At 47.0% G+C, this 23,447-nt stretch overlaps 1 protein-coding gene and 1 long non-coding RNA gene across 2 annotated transcripts in view; one reads left to right on the forward strand and one right to left on the reverse strand.

Moving 5' to 3' along the window:
• Positions 1-74: 74 nt before the first annotated feature.
• LOC120305715 lies at positions 75-3,516 on the reverse strand. The gene is made up of 2 exons (XR_005556085.1): positions 3,208-3,516; positions 75-786 (listed from the first exon to the last, which is right to left on the reverse strand). It is a non-coding gene; the product is annotated as an uncharacterized LOC120305715 (long non-coding RNA).
• A 929-nt stretch (positions 3,517-4,445) lies between these two features.
• Positions 4,446-23,447, forward strand: part of POLR2A (RNA polymerase II subunit A) — a 45,142-nt gene continuing 26,140 nt past the window's right edge. The window contains exons 1-10 of the mRNA XM_039337940.1: positions 4,446-4,904; positions 8,716-8,848; positions 8,943-9,079; positions 11,332-11,505; positions 15,425-15,706; positions 16,817-16,978; positions 18,206-18,426; positions 19,568-19,700; positions 20,613-20,737; positions 22,099-22,309. Of these exons, the coding sequence (XP_039193874.1) occupies positions 4,815-4,904; positions 8,716-8,848; positions 8,943-9,079; positions 11,332-11,505; positions 15,425-15,706; positions 16,817-16,978; positions 18,206-18,426; positions 19,568-19,700; positions 20,613-20,737; positions 22,099-22,309 (1,668 nt within the window). The 5' untranslated portion in view covers positions 4,446-4,814. The remainder of the gene's footprint in view (positions 4,905-8,715; positions 8,849-8,942; positions 9,080-11,331; positions 11,506-15,424; positions 15,707-16,816; positions 16,979-18,205; positions 18,427-19,567; positions 19,701-20,612; positions 20,738-22,098; positions 22,310-23,447) is intronic.

The raw sequence follows: 23,447 nt of genomic DNA on the forward strand, positions 1-23,447 counted from the left end.
CACCAAGCTCGGAGAGCTAAAAGAACCCCATATATATAGAGGAGCCGCACCTAAATCAAACATCACAAAACAGATTTAACACCCAATGTTTTAACCTTTTAATTGTTGGGTAGCTATTTACAACATCGGCAGCCGCACGGAGCTGCTTGAGGGCAAGTTGAGCGACATACAATTGAGCAAACCACAACGGCCGCCTTCACACAACCCACAGCAGCAAAAGCGAGCCGACCCCATGAACGTTTAGCACAGCCGTTTCACCGGGACCCTCCCTGTTTTCGTATGTCATGTGGAACAGCGTTTCTTCCCTCTCAAAAAGTCTGCTGGTCAATCTTTTTTTTTTTTTCCTTCCAGGTTTTAAACACGTGGCATATATTTTATCTCTTTTGTCTTTTCATTTCCCTCCGAATTTCTGCTGAAGGATACAGCGCAGGGACAGAAGCTTGGGCTAGCAATGCAAACATCAGCGTGCGCCGTGCCAACAATACCTTATTTTGATTTCCCCAACTACCATCCATTTCTTCGACCATCGGGATGCTTTCAGATTTTTCTCTCTTTTTCCTGAATATCCCGTTTTGGGCCTGTCCCTATTCCTTCTCCTTCTTCGGCCAGAAATCCTATATAAAAAAAAATTGCTATCCCACTACAGGTTAGTCCTCGATTTACAACAGTTCATTTAGTGACCGTTCAAAGACACTGAAAAATGTTTTTTCACACTTACGACCTTTGGCTCATGCTTATGACTGTTCGCTGTGTCCCACGGTCATTGTGATCACTTTTTGTGACCTTCTGAAAAGCAAAATCAGGGGAAAGCCAGATGGACTTAACAACTGGCAAGACAATCATAAATGCTAAAAAAACTCATGCAGCAAATGTCTCACTTAACAGAAATCTTGGGTTTAATTGTGGTCATAAGTCAAGGACTACCTATATTTAAATAAAGACCTTCCTCCACTCCCTCAGCAGATCATTTAACCCTTTTAAAGGGTCAGTAAATTCTATTTAATGTATTAATAAATACATATTTAATAAATGTAATACATTTATTAAATTTAACAGTAGCACAGTGGAGGCGATTGATCGAGAAACAGCAGATTCTCCCCTCCCCCCACATGCCCTTAGATTTTAATGTTTGGTTTTAATTTATTTGTTTTAATACATGCATAGATATGTTTTATGATTGCAAGCCGCCCAAAGTTACCCTACGGTAGGATGGGCAGCCAAACATTTTTATAAATAAATATTTACCACCTATCCTCACCATGGGGCTACTCTAGGCGGCTCGCAAACATAAAAGAACACCAAAGTAAAAAAAGGAAGTAAAATAACAGAACAATAAAAGAAGGAAAAAAACAAAGATACGACTAGTTAAAAAAAAAACCTGGTTATTTGGAGACAGAGCTTCTGGCAACTTCTGGTCCGTCTCCCCGTTCCAGGTTTTGCTTTCTTTTAATAAATGTATTAATGAGATTCTAATCAGGTCAAAATAAAAGCAACAGGGAAAGAAAGAGGAAGCAGAAGTGCTAAAGGAGGAGAGAGAGAGAGAAGGAAAAAAAGCATTGGCTTCCCCTTCTTTTTCAGCGCTGTGAAATGCAATATATATATATATATATATGTATGTATGTATGTTAGTTATGTATATATGTATGTATGTATGTATGTATGTAGGTCTTTGGTTATTCGGGTTTTCTCCTGCGTCAAATTGGAAGTGTCTTGGCAACATTTCGATGAAGTCTCATTCGTCATCTTCAGGCTGGTGTTTTCGGCTTCGTGCTTCAAGGAGCAATCTAGAAGCACGAAGCTCCTAGAACAGTGGTTCTCAACCTTTTTAATGCCGCGACACCCAACCGGCCGTAAGTCGAGGACTACTCAACCGGTCGTAAGTCGAGGACTACTCAACTGGCGCAGCACCGTTTGCAGAATGGGACTTTTGGCGGGCTCAGCAGGGCAGAGACAGCTTGGACAATTCCTATTGGCTTTTGAAAGCCAATAGAATTAGACTCTATTCAAGAGTCTATTCTATTGGCTTTCAAAAGCCAATAGAATAAAAGGGAGGAGCACAGCTAAGGAAAAGGGGGGGGGGGAAATGGCAGACTGCATTGTTTGGCGACCCCCGTGAAATGGTCGTTCGACCCCAAATGGGGTCCCGACCCGCAGGTTGAGAACCACTGTCCTAGAAGCACGAAGCCAAAAACACCAGCCTGAAGATGACGAATGAGACTTTGTCGAAATGTTGCCAAGACACTTCCAATTTGACGCAGGAGAAAACCCGAATGACCAAAGACCTACATACAAACACTTGCGAAAACCTCAGAAAACACACACACATACACACACACACACAAAAATATAAATTTCACCCTCCGCGTTGTTTTTTTCTTTTCTTTCAGGCTTCTTTATGAAGGTTACAATGCTGTAAAAAAGACAAAGGGACATGAAGATAAGGAGGAAAAGAGAAAGAAAGGGAGAAGGCAAGCAAGTGGGAGGAAGGAAGGAAGGGAGGGAGGGAGAGAGAAAGAAAGAAAGAAAGAAAGAAAGAAAGAAAGAAAGAAAGAAAGAAAGAAAGAAAGAAAGAAAAGCATTGGCTTTTTTTGCGCCGCTAGGAACAAAATACAAAAATAAAATGTGGTTTTTTTTTCTTTTCTCCCCCCCCACTCCAGATTTTATTGTGTTGGGGCCTAACACAACTCCATAGTGACCTCATGGTGGGAAGCCTGCCCCATAGGATGGGGGGGACCCCCTTTTTGTCTAGGGAGGGGGCAAGACACCCCTCAATCTGGCACCCCAGGCCAGAAAGCCTCTCTTTGCCCCCCTTTAATCTCCCCCTCCCCACATTGAGCGCCCCCAACCCCCCAACCCTTTATTAACCCCCCCCACTTCTCCATTCCCTCCAAATTTGTTCTCTCTCACACACCTCACGGCCTCAGGAGCCCCCCCCAGATAGCTTCCCCTCCCCCCCAGCCCCACATCTGAGGACCCCCCATTATTTACTTTCTCCCTGCCCCCCCATCCACTCCTGTCAGGCCTTCCTCAGACAGCACCCCTTAATTTTCACCCCGAGACCGAGTTCCCCCCCCTTTTCCTGTCACACTTAGAAGCCCACCCCCCCTCAATAGCAGCAACGTCCTGAGACCCCCCCTCAAAGTCGCCCCTTCACAAATAAATCACACACCCCCGCCCGCGTAAAGCTCCTCCGGGAGATTAATTCACCTGTTCCGGCCCGTAATTCCCCTATTTTTTCGCCCTCCGTAGCCTCGGCGAAGGCCCGAGTCAGTTGGGGAAGTAGGCCCCGAAGCAGCGCGCTTTCCTAAGCGGAGCGGCCGGGCGAGCGCGCGCCTCTCCGGGCCAGGAGAATCACGCGAGGCCGAGGCCTTGCAGGCCGCCACTCGGAGCGTTCCATCCTCTTCGGCTACGCGCTCGACCAAAGCTGGCTCTGAGAGGTGCCCAACTCTCCACCCTCGGGGCCCCTTCGGCCATTTTCGGAAGCGTTCGGCCGGTGGCCACACCCCCTCCTCCAAAAGGGGCGGCTTGGTTTTCCCCGCCCTTTCGGAGCTCATGAATAGGCAATGAGGCAGGTCGGAAATCTTCGGGAAAGGAGCTTTTTTTTCCCGTAAGGACTGTACCATTAGCATAGGGGGGGGGGAAAGAGAAGAATAATTAAGGAAATTGTATGTTAATCTAATTTGAGAGCAATGTCAGGGCTTGGGCTACAGAATAAGCTTTTTGGGTTTATGCCTTTCTGGAATAAAGTTGCAATCTTTGCAAAAAAAAAAAAAAACCCACCTGCTTCCATTGCATGACAGCTGGGGAAAAAAGGTGTGAAAAGCCCCAAGTAATTTTAGCAAACACGCCAAATAATATTTTATCCAACTGTTTTTAGTAACCTGATTGCCTTGGACACATTTTAGATCGCTGTTCAACACGCGTTTAAAAATAATAAGAATAAAAAGCACGGCTGAGCCGAAAGTTAGGCAGCGTTTCCTGCCTGAGCAGGAGGTTGGACTAGATGATCTCCAAGGTCCCTTCCAACTTTATTATTATTATTATTATTATTATTATTATTATTATTATTATTATTATTATTTCATTAAACATGAACGTCAGTCAACTGAACATTCAAATTGGCTGGCGCTGATGGTTGACGATTATTATTATTATGATAGCGGAAACGACCCATCTGGCTCGCCCCCCCCCAAAATAATGCAACAAAGCCTAAATAACATTTCTATCATTTATTTACTGTACATTTCCTCCCCCCCCTAGCCACCAATTTGGTTCGACCTCGCCTCCCTCTTTTTTCTTTTTTTCCCCTCTGGCCTGACCACGCCCCCTTCCCCTTCGGAGACCGCGCAGCCGCGGCCCCGCCCCCTCCGCCGCCCTCGCCCTTGCCGTTGTACTCCTGTAGCCCCGTGGCAGGGGAGCGAGGCTATATAAGACGACGACGGAGCCGCCTTCGCTCAGTCGCGCCGGAGAGCGCGGAGGGAGCGGACAGGAGGGAGGGGAGAAGCGGCCGGACGTGGTCGCGTGCCCGGGGGAAAAATCGCCGTCGCTGCGCCCGCTGCCTCTTACCCGGGAGTTTGGACTCGCATCCCGGCGTGGGGGAAAAAAACGAGCTCGGTCCGGCGGCGTTAAAACCAAACCAACCAACCCGGCCGGCGGCTGCTTGTGGCTTCTTCCGGGCTGCTGACGGACTAAGGCGGAGGCAGCGGCGTCACGTGACTCCGGGGAAAGGAAGGAGAGAAAAAAAAAGCGGCGGCGGCGGACGGGAGGAGGGGAAAAAAAAGAGAGAGAGAAAAAAGAGGGGAGCAGGCGCCAAGATGCACGGGGGCGCGCCTTCCGGGGACAGCGCGTGCCCGCTGCGCACCATCAAGCGCGTGCAGTTCGGCATCCTCAGCCCGGATGAGATGGTGGGTGGTCCAAGGTTGGGGCGGGGGGGGGCAGGAGGAGGAGGGGGGGGTCCCTAAAGTTTGCTTTTCCATCGGAATTTGGGGCGGGGGGGGTCTTGGGGTACTCAGGGTGGATGCTCTGACCCGTCCGGCTATCCCAAGCAGCCCCCTTCCCCCTCTTTTTTGGAAGGTGGGGGGGCAGTTTGCAAGAATTTTTGCAAGAGGTTTGCAGTTCTTTTTTTTTTTTTTTGCAAGAAAAAATAAAACGGGGGAGGGTCTTCAAGTTCTAGGACCGCGCCCCCCCTCCCCGCTTTCTGGAAGCTTTGCAAGGTTTTTTTTTTTTTTTGTTTGCAAGGGCGAATGAATGCTGCCTCTTTGCAAAACGGAAGAAAAAGACATTGGGGTGGGTTTTTGCCCACTTTTGCGCTTCCGTGGGAATTGGAGGGAGGGAGGGGAGGGGTGTCTTCGATTATTTAGGGGTTTTTTTCTGGGTGAGCCAGCCCCCCCCCTGCCCTCTTTCTGGAAGTCTTGTCTTCTTTGCACCTTTTTATTTATTTATGAGACTTATATACCGCTTTAAGTGCAAGCACTCTCTAAGCGGTGTACACCAGTAAGCAATGTATATATATATTTACATTGCCCCCAACAATCTGGGTCCTCATTTTACCTACCCCGGAAGGATGGAAGGCTGAGTCAACCTTGAGCCGGTGAGATTTGAACCGCTGACCTGCTGAACACAGTCAGCTAAATTTTTTTTTATTTTATTTTATTTTGCAAGTGCAAATACACTTCTTTGCAGGAGCAAAAAAAAGGAATTTGGGGAGGGGTCTTGAGTTACTTAGAGAGGGGGCTGTGACCACCCTACTCTCCCAAACACCCCCCCATCTCTCGTTTGAGTGGGTTGCAGTTTTTCCAAGTGCAAATGGCTCTTCCAAAAAAGAAAAAAATAGAAAAAGGAAGCCCCCCCATCTGTTTATCAGTGCCCCCCCTCCCTTTTGGAACCAAAGTGGTTTCACTCTGGATTGGGCTCTCTATCTCTCATCCCCCATTTTAATCCTGATTTTTAAGGGGTTCAATAAAGACTCCCGCCCAAGGGTGGACCTTGCCCAATACTTGCCTTTTAAAGGCTTCCCCCCACCAACTTCCTGTGCCTTCCAATTCTGCATTATTCCAAAATAACAAAATTATCAACTGTATATGCCGCTCGTGGGCAAGAGGTTAGCCACTTAGAAAATTTGAGCAGAATTTTTGGCTGCTGAAAAACTGGACTGATCTGATTTTTAATCGCCCCCCCCCACTATTAATACTTTATAAGAAAGATTTTAAATAAGTTTTATTGATCAGATTTATATGCCGCTCCTCTCTCTATCCAGGGTGGCAAGTTGGCAGCTGGGGGGCAATCTTCAAAAGAGTTTGCTTGCTTAGATTGTTTTACTCAATTTTTATCTGCCGTTATTACTTGACAAAGTCACTCAAGGCAGCAGTTGTTTCTAATCCTCTTCCTTTTCCCCCACATCAACCCTGTGAGGTGGGCCGGGCTGAGAAAGAAGAACAGGCCCCTAGTCACCCAGTCACTACAAAGTACTTAAGTTACTTATTGGATCCCCTTAGTTTTGTGTCATTTTGTATTATGTGGTTTAATCTTTTTGTTACATTTGTAAATCCCCCAAAATCCCTGCGACGGTAAGACCGGCAGCATATAAATTTAATAAGCATATAAACAAATCCAGTACAGGCCTCAAATTAAAACAGTTCATTTAGTGACCGGTTTAAGTTACGACAGCACCCAAAAAATTGACCGTTTTTTCCACATTTAAGATGGTTGCAGTGTCTTCCCCCCACGGTCACGCGATTTGCATTCGGCCGCTTGACAACTGACTCACGTTTATGACGGTTGCGGCATCCTACGTGATCCCCTTTTGCGACCAAACCCCCCCCCCAAGCAAAGTCAATAGGGAAGCCAAATTCACTTAATAACCATGTTACAATTCCAGTGATTCGTTTAACCGCAGTGGTTAAGCTCCGTTGCGGTCGTAAGTTGAGGACTTCCTGTAATCTGATTGGAAAGTGTTTTACTTTTTATTTATTCCACAATACTGCTGCTTAGGCTTCGTTTTGCCCGAACCGTAGGCCTTTTTTGGTCCAGAATTCTGCCAAGCCAGATTTTCAAGCTCCCCGTCTCTCTTTTTTTGCAAAAGCCCCTCTGTGTGTGTGTGTGTGTGTGTGTGTGTGTGTGTGTGTGTAGGGGGGAGCGAGAATGTGAAACCTTTCTGCCAGTGATAATGGATAACTCCTGTTTATTTTTCTTCCCAGTTGGCAAAAACAGAATATTATCTTACCAAGCCAGGGGGGTGTTAAACATGCGGTTGTGACAATCTGAACCATCTTTTTTATTGGCGCAGTGACCAAAAAATGCCCTCTCTTGTTAATCCCATCGGCAATAAATCTGATTTGGAAGAGATGTTGAGGGAGGGTATCCTAATCGGAGATTTTATTTTGCCATTTTTATTTATTTCATTGATCAGCCAGCTTTATTATTTGTGTCTAAGACGACAAGTCTATCCAACACACTTGCCTCCCATTTTCCCTACAACAACTCGGTGAGGTGGGCTGGAATGAGAGAGAGAGAGAGGGGGGGGGGGAGACTGGCTCAGCCAGCCAGGTTGCGTGCCTGAGACAGGATTAGAACTCCCCGTCTCCTAGTGTTTGGCTAAAAGTCACCCAGCTGGGTTTTGTGACTAAGGCAGGACTAGAACTCCCCGTCTCCTGGCGATTGGCCCAAAGTCAGCCAGCTGGCTTTCATGCCTAAGGCGGGACTAGAACTCACCATCTCCTAGTGATTGGCCCAAACGCATCTAGCTGCTTTCATACTTAAGGCGGGACTAGAACTCTCTCTCGCCTGGTGATTGATTCAAAGGCATTCAGCTGGTTTTCATGCCTAAAATGGGACTAGAATTCACCGGCTCCTGGTGATTGGCCCAAAGTCACCCGCTCAGGTTTCATGCCTAAGGCGGGACTAGAACTCTCCATCACTTGGTAATTGGCCCAAAGTTACCCAGCTGGGTTTCAACCTTAAGGCGGGACTAGAACTCACCGTCTCCTGGTGATTGGCCCAAAGTCACCTGGCTGGCTTTTGTGCCTGAGTGGGACTGGAACTCTCGATCGCCTGGTGCTTTACCGAAAGTCACCCAGCTAGCTTTCATGGCTAAGGCGGGACTAGAACTCACCGTCTCCTGGGGTTGGCCCAACATCACCCAAGCAGGTTTCATGCTTAAGGCAGGACTAGAACTCCCAGTCTCCCAGTTTTTAGCCTGCTTCCTTAACCGCTAGGCCAGTGGTTCTCAACCTTTTTAATGCCGTGACCCCCAACCGGTCGTAAGTCGAGGACTACTCAACCGGTCGTAAGTTGAGGACTACTCAACTGGTGCAGCACCGTTTGCAGAATGGGACTTTTGGCGGGCTCAGCAGGGCAGAGACAGCCTGGACAATTCCTATTGGCTTTTGAAAGCCAATAGAATTGGACTCTATTCAAGAGAGTCTATTCTATTGGCTTTCGAAAGCCAATAGAATAAAAGGGAGGAGCACAGCTAAGGAAAAGGGGGGGAAATGGCGGACTGCGTTGTTTGGATACCCCCGTGAAATGGTCGTTCGACCCCAAATGGGGTCCCGACCCACAGGTAGAGAACCGCTGGCTTAGAATCTTTTCTTCCCTCTAAGCATTAACGCCCTCGTTGGGATCGCCCCCATTTTGTGGCACGTTCACGCTTTTTAACCAACGGCCCTTCCTTTCACGGCGCCCGCCACTCACCCTCTCCTTGCTTGCTTTTCCTAGAAACGGATGTCGGTGACCGAAGCGGGCATCAAGTATCCGGAGACCACCGAAGGCGGTCGCCCCAAACTGGGGGGGCTGATGGACCCTCGTCAGGGGGTCATTGAGAGGACTGGCCGATGCCAGACCTGCGCAGGTGAGGTCCCCGGGTTGCGCCCTCCCCTGCTGCGCGGTGGCGCAAATGTGGCCAGGAGAGGGGGGCATCACCACCTTGCGTTTCTCTCCGTCAGGCAACATGACGGAGTGTCCCGGCCATTTTGGCCACATCGAGCTGGCCAAGCCCGTCTTCCACGTCGGATTTTTAGGAAAAACGATGAAAGTCCTTCGCTGTGTTTGCTTCTTCTGCTCCAAACTGCTAGTCGACTCGGTGAGCAACGAGACCCCCCCCGTCCCCCAAAAATATGAGGCTGACTCCCGAGCTTCAGAAAAATTGAAACACGGGATCTTTATTATTATTTTTTAAATACGTTTTACTGATTTTTACGTTCATAAACTTTTTTTTATTGATTTTCCAACATTACGATTATACCTTTGAAAAACAACGTGGTGGCTGAGTGACTGCAATTCAATTACATATAGATATGATTAAAGCAAGTCTCCAATTATCTCAGCTGACATTTCCTCTCTTTTTTTGTTAATATGTACTGTCTGTTATTAGAATACTTCTTATTCTATCAGTCAGGTACAAAATAACTTTCCTACATTTATCTATAACTCTTAGTTTATATATGTCTTAATTGTTTTAACATTTCATCTTTTATTAGAATAATAATAATAATAAAATAGCTATAAAATAAGATAAAATAATAATAAAAAAATAGCTGGGAAAGCAGATAATAACAAGACCTGGCAATGGCGAAGAGCAGGAAAATTGAAGAAAGAGACCGAGGGACTAATTCTGGCTGCACAAGACCAAGCCTTAAGGACAAATGCATACAAAGTCAAAATTGAGAAGACAGCAACAGACAGTAAATGCCGCCTATGCAAAGAAGCTGAAGAAACAGTGGACCACTTGGTAAGCTGTTGCAAGAAGATTGCACAGACTGACTATAAGCAGCGGCATGACAAAGTAGCAACAATGGTGCATTGGAAGATCTGCAAAAAATATCATTTGCCTGTAAGCAAAAACTGGTGGGATCATAAAATAGAGAAAGTCATAGAAAATGATAAAATTAAACTGCTCTGGGACTTCAGAATTCAAACAGACAAGCACCTGCAACATAACACCCCAGACTTAACAATTGTCGATAAGAAAGACAAAAAAAAGTCTGGGTAGTGGACGTGGCAGTGCCTGGAGACAGCAGAATAGAAACTACAAATAGAAATAGAAAGACTGCGGCAAAAGCAAGCAAGGGTGGTACCAATAGTCATAAGCTCCTTGGGTGCAATCCCAAAACAACTGGAGCACCACTTGAACACCATCATCGGCATTGACAAATTTGCCATTAGTCAATTGCAAAAGGCGGCCTTACTAGGAACCGCTTCCATCCTGCGACGATAGCTGTAATACCATCAAACATCCACATCTGCCTATCCCAGGTCTTTGGTAAGGACTCAATAGGTAGAAAAAAATGCCAAATCCAGTCTGAACATCTGGCTGACTGTGCAATGATCATCAATAATAATAATAGACCATCAATAACCTAGTAAATTTTCCCAGTTTTAATTTTCCATGAATATTTAAGTTTAATGTTTAATATTGATCCTTTCCAAGTTTTAAGTGACCCCAATTCCCTTTTCCTCACAATTCCTCGCAACAATTTTGGCTATTTAAAATCTAGAAGTATAAATGTTAACAGTTAAATTTGAATACTGAGTTGCTTATAAAAGTTGGATAAATGTGATTAAGACATGTATACGCGAAGATTTATTGATGAAATGTAAATAGATATGTTTTGACGTAGTGGTAAGAATGAAAATTATTAGCTTAAATATGAAAAAGTATACATGAGAGAGAGGAGGTACTAAATGTTGAAATGGAAGAAATGTTGGCTACTGAATTTAAGTTATTGGGAAACTATATGAAAATAAGAATATTGTATTGAGTTATCAGTGTGTTGATGTAGAATGGAGATAGATATGTATCCTGAACACCAGATGTTTTAATGATTTTTAACAGACATCTTAATATTTGGTAAATATCGTGTTGTCTGGGTTAATAACAATAACAATTAACTTCTATAATTCTATAGTCCATATGATAGCGTCACCGGGGTGGTGGTGGTGTCAGGCGATCCCCTTTTGCGACCTTTACGAGCAAGAAAGTCGGATTCATTTAACAACGGGGTCACTCATTTAACAACGGGGTCACTCACTTAACAAATGCAGTGATTTGCTTAATGGGGGCGAGAAAATTGGTAAAATGGAGCAAAATTCACCCAGCAACAGAAATTTTGGGTGGTTTTTTTTTTAAAAAAAAAATACTTCGTACCTTTTTAAGATTGTAAGCCCAAGGTATTGGAATTATCTTGCAGTAAAATGGGCAGCCAATTCAATTTTTGTGAATAAATCAAGGCAGAGATTGCCCGAATTCCCCTGGGGGGGGGGGTTCCCTGCCCTGCGTCCCATCTTGTGAGCTGGGGGGGATTCATTTCCTGTGTGTGTTTTTTCCCCCGGCAGAACAATCCGAAGATCAAGGATATCTTGACCAAATCCAAAGGGCAGCCAAAGAAACGGCTGACGCACGTCTACGACCTCTGCAAAGGCAAGAACATCTGCGAGGGAGGAGAAGAGATGGACAACAAATTTGGAGTGGAGCAGCCCGAAGGGGACGAGGACCTGACCAAGGAAAAGGTGAGGAGGCCCGGCAGGGTGGGGAAGTCGGTTTAACACCCCACCCCCCACCCCCGCAAAGGCCACCCACTTATCTATCACGGTTCCGAAGAACTTCGAGGCATTGGTTGGCGTAGCATAGCTTTGGCACTGACATAGTTGAAGCCAACATCTGGATTCCCCTCCCCTGAGCACTTGTAGTGTCAAAGCACAATTCTCTCCTCCAATTAACTGTCATAAATCACATTCTCCCGATTAGCTTGAAATGCAGGCCTTCCCTCCTGTTCTCCCACCCACCAATTCTTATCATCTCTTATTTCAAGCTGTGAATTCACACACAAATAATAATAGTAATAGTAATAATAGTAAAGTTGGAAGGGACCTTGGAGGTCATCTAGTCCTGCTCAGGCAGGAAACCCAAACCATTTCGGACAAATGGCCATCTAGTGTCTTCTTAAAAACTTCCAGTGTTGGAGAAGGGAGGGAGGAAGGAAGGGAAAAAAAGAATAACAGAATAACAGACTCGGAAGGGACCTCGGAGGTCATCTAGTCCAACCCCCTGCTCAGGCAGGAAACCCTATACCATTTTGGACAAATGGCCATCCAGTGTCTTCTTAAAAACTTCCAGTGTTGGAGCAGTCACCGCTTCTTGAGGCAGGTTGTTCCACTGGTTAATTGTTCTCACTGTCAGGAAATTTCTCCTTAGTTCTAGGTTGCTTCTCTCCTTGATTAGTTCCCACCCGTTGCTTCTTGTCCTGCCTTCAGGCGCTTTGGAAAACAGCTTGACTCCCTCTTCTTTGGGGCAGCCCCTGAGATACTGGAAGACTGCTATCATATCCCCCCTCATCCTTCTCTTCATTAAACTAGACATCCCCAATTCCAGCAACCGTTCCTTATATGCTTTAGCCTCCAGTCCCCTGATCATCTTTGTTGCTCTTCTCTGCACTCTTTCTGGAGTCTCAACATCTTTTTTACATCGCGGTGACCAAAACTGGATGCCGTATTCCAAGTGTGGCCTTACGAAGGCATTTTAAAGTGGTATTAATACTTCACCTGATCTTGATTCTATCCCTCTATTAATGCAGCCCAGCACTGTGTTGGCCTTTTTGGCAGCTGCAGCACACGGCTGGCTCCTATTTAGGTGATTGTCTACTAGGACTCCGAGATCCCTGTTACAGTTACTACTATTGAGCAAGGTACCCCCTATACTGGACCTGTGCATTTGGTTTTTCTTGCCTAAATGTAGAACTAGTACAAGATGGTTATGTCTAAGATACTCCCACCACAGTCCTCCTCCTCCCCCAGCACCACCTAATTCTAAGAGTCAACCAGCATCTTCATATGTTGTCAAAGCAAGAGCATCCCACGTTAGCAGCGTTGACACACCCTCTTGGTCTTCGCTCGGCTTGGTAACCCTTTGCGGGGTGTTCGGTCCTGAAATTGGGGGGACTTTAGCCTTACTTGTTTGTGTCCTCTTGCGGGACGAGATCTTTTGTGCCCAGGTTTACACAATTGAGGCTTAGCAAGGAATAACATGACACTGGATGGCCCCAGGACGGCCCATCACTTTTCGGATCCTTCTTCGAATCAGCTTTTCCTAATCTAGCCTGATTTATTTATATCCCGCCTTTATTCCTCTTACCAATAACTCAAGGCAGCAAATAGATTCAGCTTCCATGCCTAAGGTGGCGCTAGAACTCGCTGTCTCTTGGTAATGGGCCCAAAGGCACCCAGCTGGCTTTCATGGCTAAGGCGGGACTAGAACTCACCGTCCCCTGGTGATTGGCCCAAAGGCACCCAGCCGGCTTTCATGGCTAAGGCGGGACTAGAACTCACCGTCTCCTGGTGATTGGCCCAAAGGCACCCAGCCGGCTTTCATGGCTAAGGCGGGACTAGAACTCACCGTCTCCTGGTGATTGGCCCAAAGGCACCCAGCCGGCTTTCATGTCTAAGGCGGGACTAGAACTCACCGTCTCCCGGTGATTGGCCCAAAGGCACCCAGCTGGCTTTCATATCTAAGGCGGGACTAGAACTCACCGTCTCCTGGTGATTGGCCCAAAGGCACCCAGCCGGCTTCCATATTGTGTTTGCTTTGTAACAAACCCAAGAAATCACACCGCATGCCCTTACTCTGATCCAAATTAAATTGATTCAGATTGATGTACAGCCTTTGGAGCGGTTTTCCGCAGCCTTGCCCCCTCAGGAGCCCATACGGAAGTTATTTAGACGCGCAACATTTTCCCCTCGAGAATAAATAATGAAAATATCAATATTTTGTTGGCCAGTTCTGCACCAGAAATAACAAATAATAATTCCGTCTGGCTGTTGCCCGGGAAAACGGCCCTCCCGCTTTGCCAGGCTGAATTTCCACGGGGAAATGAATGCGCCATCGTTAACACCTGTGCTACTTTTAACGTGCTACCCTTCCCAGGGGCATCTCGTCAAATAGTGCGTGTGGGGGTCCCGCTTGCCGTTTTCGCTTTGACAGACAGATGCTCCGTGGTTTGTCAATGCAGAAGCAGGAATAAAACTCCCATGAACGGCTGTTTGGTTTTTTTTTTTTTTTTTCCCCCACCCCTTATCAAAATTTCCTCGGAGGGTCACCCGTTGGTAATTCTGCTGATTGGGCCTTAATTTCCTCCTGAAATAATGTAATTAATGCCCGCTTAAGGGAAACAAATACGTCCCCGGAAAGCTCTTAGTCTAAAGGAGCTGCTTTTTTAAAAAATAAATAAAAATTAATTGGTTCTGAATTCCGCCTAAAGTCTTAACCAGCTTGATTGGAGTTTCCGGTTAAAGTCGAAGGAAATGTTGCGGCAACACACAAAAAATACACACGCGATTAGGTAGTCATGGAGAAGTGAATTTCGATTCGGTTTACACCGTCTGCTGATGTTCTTTTGCCTAACTCGTAAAGACTATTCGGAGGAAAATAGAAGGGCTCACCCAGAAGGATAAAAAAAAAACTAGAGAAATATTTTCTCAAAGGGAAATATACATTTCAAGAGAGTAGTAGAGTCTGGCTCCTGGGATCAATTTCAGTTCTGTGCCGAAGGCTCTCCTGGCGGTGAGGGATCCAGTGACCGTTTGGTTTTTATATTTATTTTATCTGGCCGGTATTATTCCCATAAATAAAGCAGTGTACAGATCTAATCCTCTTTTCTCCAATTTTCCCCACAATGATAACCTGGTGAGATAGGTTGGGCTGAGAGAGAAGGCCTGGACCAAAGGCACCCAGCCAGCTTTCCTGACTAAGGCAGGACTAGAACTCACCATCACCTAGTGATTGGCCCAAAGGCACCTCGCCAGCTTTTCTGGCTAAGGCAGGACTAGAACTCACCATCACCTAGTGATTGGCCTAAAGGCACCCAGCCAGCTTTCCTGGCTAAGGCAGGACTAGAACTCACCATCACCTAGTGATTGGCCCAAAGGCACCCAGCCAGGTTTCGTGGCTAAGACAGAACTAGAACTCACCATCACCTAGTGATTGGATCAAAGGCACCCAGCCAGCTTTCCTGGCTAAGGCAGGACTAGAACTCACCATCACCTAGTGATTGGCCCAAAGGCACCCAGCTAGCTTTCCTGGCTAAGGCAGGACTAGAACTCACCATCACCTAGTAATTGGCCCAAAGGCACCCAGCCAGCTTTCCTGGCTTAGAATAGGACTAGAACTCACCCTCTCCTGGTGATTGGCCCAAAGTCAGCCAGACAGCTTCCCTCCCTAAAGTGAGACTAGAACTCACCGTCTCCCGGTCTCTTCTTGCCTGGTGCTTTCAGTGCTGGACCAAACTGGGGAAATTGCGCAGAAGGAGGAGGTACGTTTGTTGCCTTGAGTTATTTTGCAAACAACAGCAAAGGGGGTGGGGGTGGGAAATAAAAATCAAAGTGAGCTTTTCTGCACCCCCCCTCCGTCAGTGACCCCCTCCTTCCCTCCCTCAAGGGCCACGGGGGCTGCGGGCGCTACCAGCCCCGGATCCGCCGCTCGGGCCTGGAGCTGTACGCCGAGTGGAAGCACGTGAACGAGGACTCGCAGGAGAAGAAGATCCTGCTGAGCCCGGAGCGGGTCCACGAGATCTTCAAGCGCATCTCGGACGAGGAATGCTTCATCCTGGGCATGGACCCCAAGTACGCCCGGCCGGAGTGGATGATCTGCACCGTGCTGCCCGTCCCTCCGCTCTCCGTCCGACCGGCCGTCGTCATGCAGGGCTCGGCCAGAAATCAGGTGGCTGCGGGGGGCTCGGGGTGGGGTGGGGCGGGGCGGGGCGGGGGAGGCATGCTTTGAACCCAGACCCAGCATCGAATTCGCAGCAGGCCTGGGTAGAATAGAATAATAAAAAATAATAGAATAGAATAGAGAATAATAAAATACAGAATAGAATAGAGAATAATAAAATACAGAATAGAATAGAATGATAAAATACAGAATAGAATAGAATAATAAAATACAGAATACAATAGAAATAGAATAATAAAATACAGAATACAATAGAAATAGAATAGAATAATAAAATACAGAATACAATAGAATAGAATGATAAAATACAGAATATAATAGAATAGAATGATAAAATACAGAATATAATAGAATAATAAAATACAGAATAGAATAGAATAGAATAGAATGATAAAATACAGAATAGAATAGAATAGAATAGATAAAATACAGAATAGAATAGAATAATAAAATACAGAATAGAATAGAGAATAGAATAATAAAGAATGGAATGGAATAGAATAGAATAATACAGAATAGAATAGAATAATAAAATACAGAATAGAGTAGAATGTAGAATACGATAGGATAGAATAACAAATACAAAATAGTATAGAATAGAGACTAACAGAATAGAGAATAATAAAATACAAAATAGAATAGATTAAAATAATATAGAATAGAATATTAAAATACAAAATAGAATAATAAAATACAGAATAGATTAGAATACAGAATAGGATAGAATAACAAAATACAAGATAGAATAGAATAGAGAATAATAGAATATAGGATAGCTTAAAATAATAGAGAATGGAATAGCATAGAATATTAAAATACAAAATAGAATAGAATAATAACACCCAGAATAGATTAGGGTAGGGTAGAAGAGGAGAGGAGAAAAGGACCTTAGAGGTCATCTAGTCCAACCCCCCTGTCCAAACAGGAGACCTTATGCCATTTCAGACAAAAGGGCTGTCCAATCTCCTCTTAAAAACTTCCAGTGCTGGAGCACCCGCAACCTCTGCGGGCAATCGGTTCCACATTGGTTTAGCATCCCTCCAAGCTTCCAGGGCTGCCAGATGCTGACCCCCCCCCACCTTCCCTTTTTTCCCCTAGGATGACTTGACTCACAAGCTGGCCGACATTGTGAAAATCAACAACCAGTTGCGGCGGAACGAGCAGAACGGGGCGGCCGCTCACGTCATCGCGGAAGACGTCAAGCTCCTCCAGTTCCACGTGGCCACCATGGTGGACAATGAATTGCCCGGGCTGCCCAGAGTAAGTGGCTGAAGGGGGGGGGGACAGGAGTAGCCCTAAGGAATTTTCCTCCCCATCCGCAGGGATCTGGTTACCATACTTGAGAGCCACGACTGGATAGATGGGTGGACATCTGTTCCCAGGATTCCCCAGCCCTTGGGATTGTAGTCCTCGCACCTCTGGAGCACGTGATGAGATTGGGTGAATCCTAGGTTAAGCTAAGCCCCCCCAAGACTTACGGACCTCATTTCCCAGAATTCCCTGGCCAGCAAGGGCTTCCCAGCATTCAGCACGGCTAGGACAAGAACAGGGGTGGCCAGATGACCTTTATTGCCATTTTGACGGGGTAACCTTTCTTAATAGACATTGGGAACGAATATATCTTGACTTCAGCAAAGTGGGAAAAAACAGCTGGCTGAGGGATTCTGGGAGTTGAAGTCCACAAGCAGGGGGTCTTCCAACTTGGCCCTTTGATGACTTGCGGACTTCAACGCCCAGAATTCCTCAGCCAGCGTGAGGGAACTAGGACCCTTTTGTGACTTGTGGACTTCAACACCCAGAATTCCTCAGCCAGTATGAGGGAACTATGTCCCTTTTACGACTTGTGGACTTCAACTCCCAGAATTCCTCAGCCAGCGTGAAGGAACTGGGACCCTTTGATGACTTGTGGACTTCAGCTCCCAGAATTCTTCAGCCAGCCTGCCTGGCTGAGGGATTCTGGGAGTTGAAGTCCGCAAGTCATCCAAGGGCCAAGTTGGAAGACCCCTGGCCTAGATGTTGTGATCTTCAGCTGCTAATTGAGTTGGACTCTCTGAATGAATTTCAACATTGTGAGGGTGCGTTATTAAGAAAAAAAGGGGGGGCTGCCCAGCTCACTCAGTGGTGACCCTGGGTGATCCCCCCCCCACCTCCCCGGGGACAGCAACCCCACCAACCACTTGGTGGCCTCCATGTCACCCTGGGGTCTCCAAGCCCCTTGCCCAAACCCCTGTCTTCGGAGCCCTTTGGAAGAGCGTCAAAGTGGGGGCCAAGCTGACTTCCACGGGGACGGGGAGACCCCCCCCACACCTCCAGGAAGGGGCCATGAAGCAAGAGAGAGAGAGAGAGTGGGGGTCTAAAATCCTACCTACTGCCATGTTGTCCCCCTCCCCAAATTTGCACTAGGGTCTTTTTTTTTTTAAACTTCTCGGCGTGCCAAGAGGGTCCTGATGTACCCCCTCTGCCGTTGCCCCCTTCCCAACTTAACAGGCGATGCAAAAGTCCGGCCGGCCTCTGAAGTCCTTGAAGCAGCGTCTGAAGGGCAAGGAAGGCCGGGTCCGAGGGAACCTGATGGGCAAACGGGTGGACTTCTCCGCCCGGACGGTCATCACGCCGGACCCCAACCTCTCCATCGACCAGGTGGGCGTGCCGCGCTCCATCGCCGCCAACATGACCTTTGCGGAGATCGTGGCGCCATTCAACATCGATAGGTGAGGGCCGGAGATGGACTCCCAACACACACACACACACACACACACACACCGGCTCTTGCTGGTCTTGGCTGTTTCTTTGACCCTCTAATTAGAATTTGATAGATAAGACAGACAGATGATGGATAGATGAGACAGATATAGATAGATATAGAAAGATAGAGAGAGATGAGAGAGAGAGATAGCATTATATGTTAGGTAGGTAGGTGGTTGGATAGGCAGATAGATAAATAGGTAAGTAGAGATTGAATTAGAATTAGATGACAGACAGACATAAACATGATAGATAGATAGATAGATAGATAGATAGATAGATAGATAGATAGATAGATAGATAGATAGATAGATATAGATCGATATAGAAATAATGATAGAAATAAACATAGATATAAGATATATATAGACAGAGATAGACAGACAGATGGATAAATAGCATGATAGAGAATAGATATAGATATAGAAATCAAGATATAAGGTATATAGGTAGATAGATATAAAGATAGACAGAGATGGATAAATAGCATGATAGATATAGATTAGATATAGAGATAGATATAAAGATAGATATAAGATATAGATAGATAGATAGATAGATAAATAGATAGATAGATAGATAGATAGATAGATAGATAGAAATAAAGACAGACAAACATGGATAAATAGCATGATAGATAGATAGATAGATAGATAGATAGATAGATAGATATAAAGATAGACAGATGGATAAATAGCATGATAAGATATAGATTATAGATAGATAGATAGATAGACAGAGATAAATAACATGATATAGAATAGATATAAAGATAGATATAATATAGATAGATAGATAGATAGATAGATAGATAGATAGATAGATAGATAGATATAAAGATAGACAGATGGATAAATAACATGATATAGATAGATTAGCTATAGATAGATAGATATAAAGATAGATATAAGAGATAGATAGATAGATAGAAATAAAGACAGAGACAAACATGGATAAATAGCATGATAGATAGATGGATGGATGGATGGATGGATGGATGGATGGATAGATGAATGGAATGTCTTTGGATTCTCAGCAAAATATCCCATGTGATACAAAGATGCCCACAGATGCCTCCTTTCCCTTCCCCCCCTGCCCCCTCCCCAGGCTGCAGGAGCTGGTGAGCCGAGGGAACAGCCAGTATCCCGGAGCCAAGTACATCATCCGGCACAACGGGGACCGGATTGATCTCCGCTTCCACCCGAAGTCCAGCGACCTCCACTTGCAGATTGGGTACAAGGTTGGTCTGGCTGGGAAATGTCTGTGGGGGGGGGGAACAGGTCCCAGTGGGGCAGAGGGGAGGGGTTCCCTAACTCCCAGATCCTTTGGGGCGAACCCAGATAACGGTCCCCACGGAAACGGAGGGACAGATCCGAAGGGGCAGGGCGGGTTATCCTCCCTGCCAACTCTGCGATTGCCCAAAAGGCTACAGGTAGTCCTCGGTTTAGTGACCGAATCTCTGCTTGCTCAACAAGGCGGTCGTTAAGCAAGACGCCCTCCCATTTTATGAGCCTTTTTTTTTTTTTTTGCGAATCGCTGCAGTGAACGCTGCGGCCGTTAAGCAGATCCAGCTCGCCCCATTGATTCTGCTTAGGGGAAGCCGGCTGGGGAGGTCACGAGTGAGAATAGTAATAGTAGTAAAGGTGGAAGGGACCTTAGAGGTCATCTAGTCCAACCCCCTGCTCAGGCAGGAAACCCTACACCATTTCGGACAAATGGCTGTCCAGTCTTTTCTTAAAAGCTTCCAGTGTTGGAGCATTCACTGCTTCTGGAGACAGGCTGTTCCACTGGTTAATTGTTCGGTGTGAACGCACGCCGGTTATGCCAAGCGCCTCAATTTTGATCCCCAAGACCGTAGTAGGGAGGCCGTATCGATGCATAAGTGTGGGGGACCGGTCATAAGTCGCTCCTTTCAGTCCCGTTGTAACTTTGAACATGGTCATAAACCGAGGACACCCCTTTTAAAAGGAGGACAAATTGGCAAATCGTTAGTTTGTGTGGTCCTTTTGCTTCCTTTGGCCCACCAAGCACAGCTGTGGGGTGTGGATTTTGTGTGTGTTTTTTTTGGGGGGGGGCTGTCCTCTGCCCCGTGGGTTTCTCTCCCCCTCCGTCTTTCTGGCTCAGCCGCTGAGCTTCCTTTCCTGCGTCCCAGGTGGAGCGGCACATGTGCGACGGGGACATCGTCATTTTCAACCGGCAGCCCACGTTGCACAAAATGTCCATGATGGGGCACCGAGTGCGTATCCTGCCCTGGTCCACGTTCCGGCTCAATCTCAGGTGGGCCTTGAACCGCTCGGCTTCCCTTCTCGGCTGCTTTTCGGAAAAGAATCATTATTAATTTGCTTTTGTTTACCGATTTGTGTCCCACCGTGTGTGTGTGTGTGTGTGTGTGTGTGTGTGTGTGAGAGAGAGAGAGAGAGAGAGAGAGCGCATTAGATGTTAGGTAGGTTTTTGTGCCTAAGGCAGGACTAGAACTCACCATCTCTTGGTGATTAGCTCAAAATCATCAAGCCAGCTTTCATTGGTAAGGCAGGACTAGAACTCACCGTCTCCTGGTGATTGGGCCCAAAGTCACCCAACTGGCTTTCATGTCTAAGGCGGGATTAGAACTCACCGTCTCCTGGTGATTGGCCCACCCAGCTGGCTTTTGTGGCTAAGGCAGGACTAGAACTCACCGTCTCCTGCTGATTGGCCCAAAGTCACCCAACTGGCTTTCATGCCTAAGGCGGGACTAGAACTCACCATCTCCTGCTGATTGGCCCAAAGTCACCCAACTGGCTTTCATGCCTAAGGCGGGACTAGAACTCACCATCTCCTGGTGATTGGCCCAGAGTCACCCAGCCGGCTTTTATGCTTAAGGCGGGACTAGAACTCACCGTCTCCTGGTGATTGGCCCAAAGTCACCCAGCCAGCTTTCATGCCTAAGGCGGGACTAGAACTCACCGTCTCCTGGTGATTAGCTCCTCCTCCTCCTCCTCCTCCTTTCTGCAAACCTCCCTCCCTTGTAGCACTGATGATGCTACATAGTTGGGTCATGAAACGTCTGCAAGAAAACCCCCAAGCTGAGACAGTACCCGGGACCCCACAGTTGTCCTCCTCCTCCTTTCCACAAACCCCACTCCTTCCTAGCACTGATGATGTTACCTAGTTGGGTCACGCAACGTCTGCAAGGAAACCCCAGCTCAGAGAGCGCCTGGGACCTCAAGAGTCCATTGTTAACACACAACACCCCTTGGGCCGCGTGACTTTTTTGCAATGATCGACAAGGATGGAGTTGTACCTTTGCCCTCTTGACTACTCAACCAGTCATAAGTCGAGGACTACTCAACTGGTGCAGCACCGTTTGCAGAATGCGACTTTTGGCGGGCTCAGCAGGACAGAGACAGCCTGGACAATTCCTATTGGCTTTGGAAAGCCAATAGAATGAGACTCTATTCAAGAGAGTCTCTTCTATTGGCTTTCAAAAGCCAATAGAATAAAAGGGAGGAGCACAGCTAAGAAAAAGGGGGAAAAAATGGCGGACTGCGTTGTTTGGCGACCCCCGTGAAATGGTCGTTCGACCCCAAATGGGGTCCCGACCCACAGGTGGAGAATCACTGCCCTATCCTGACGGGGACTGTCTTCCTTCTGCCCCTCAGCGTCACCACCCCCTACAACGCCGACTTCGACGGCGACGAGATGAACCTCCACCTCCCCCAGTCGCTGGAGACCCGGGCGGAGATCCAGGAGCTGGCCATGGTCCCCCGGATGATCGTCACCCCGCAGTCCAACCGGCCCGTCATGGGCATCGTGCAGGACACGCTGACGGCGGTCCGCAAGTTCACCAAGAGGGACGTCTTCCTGGAAAGGGTGAGGGTGTCTCGCTTTCCGCCCGTTTCTCGAGCAAAAGGAAAGCCCAGTCAGCCTCCTTGCTCTTGCCTCAATTACGGGCCGTCCTCGGCTTACGACGCAAGGCCTTGGGACTTCACGGCCGCAGGGACTGGTCAGCGGCGCCCCAGATTTCCCTTGCTAAGCCAGACGGCGGTGAAGTAATTTTTGCCCCGTTTTACGACCTTGGCTCATTTATTTAAGCGAACCCCAGATTTCCGTTGCTAAGCCAGACGGTTATGAAGTAAATTTGGCCCCCTTTTACAACTTGGTTAAGCGAGTCGCTGCCATGATTGAGTGAGCTGCACGGCGGTGAAGTGACTCCAGCTTCCCATTGACTTCAGCGGTCAGAAGGTTGCAAACGGGGAATCCCGTGATCCCGGGAGGCTGCGACCGTCGTAAATATGAGTCCGTTGCATTTTGATCCCGGGACCTGTTGTAAGAATGAAAAACGGTCCTTTTTTCAGTGCTGTTGTAACTTGGAATGGTCCCTAAAAAAAAGGCTTGTAAGTCGAGGACTGCCTGTGTTAAGGACTGGCCAGTTTGAGGCTAGGAACGGGGCCTAGAGCAGAGGTGGGCAACTACAGGTTGGAAACCATTCTGTCCTACTTGCGACAGAGGAAACTCTTCAAAAGAACATTGTTTACCTTAAAGAATCTTTATTTGAGTAGCATAGCATCCGCATGTACATAGGCCAAGCCAAAATCTGAATTCTCCTCTCCTGAGCACAGAGTATCAAAGCACAATTAACAGTTACAAATCACATTCCCCAATTAGCTTGAAATGCAGGCTTCCCCTCCAGGTCTGCAGCCCGCCAATCCTTATCATCTCTTATTTCAATAGCCTTGGTTCTCACGCTAGCTTCAGCGTTGTTATGTCTAGCTAAACTGCCAGGCACGTTCCTCCTCCCGGCATCATCTTAACTCAGTGGTGGCGAACCTATGGCACGCGTGCCAGAGACGGCACTCAGAGCCCTCTCTGTGGGCACGTGCGCGATGCCCCAGAGATGGCAACCGTCCCTCTTCAAACAGCCACCCGCTAACTCACCGAGGTCCCACGTGGTCGGATGCATCCCAGCATGGCTGGTTTCCCTCATCCCCTGTCCCATCCCTCCTGGCCT

Source organism: Crotalus tigris, unplaced genomic scaffold (assembly GCF_016545835.1).
Source record: "Crotalus tigris isolate CLP2741 ecotype Arizona unplaced genomic scaffold, ASM1654583v1 scf7180000017690.20705106771:4171800, whole genome shotgun sequence".
Classification (NCBI taxonomy): domain Eukaryota; kingdom Metazoa; phylum Chordata; class Lepidosauria; order Squamata; family Viperidae; genus Crotalus; species Crotalus tigris.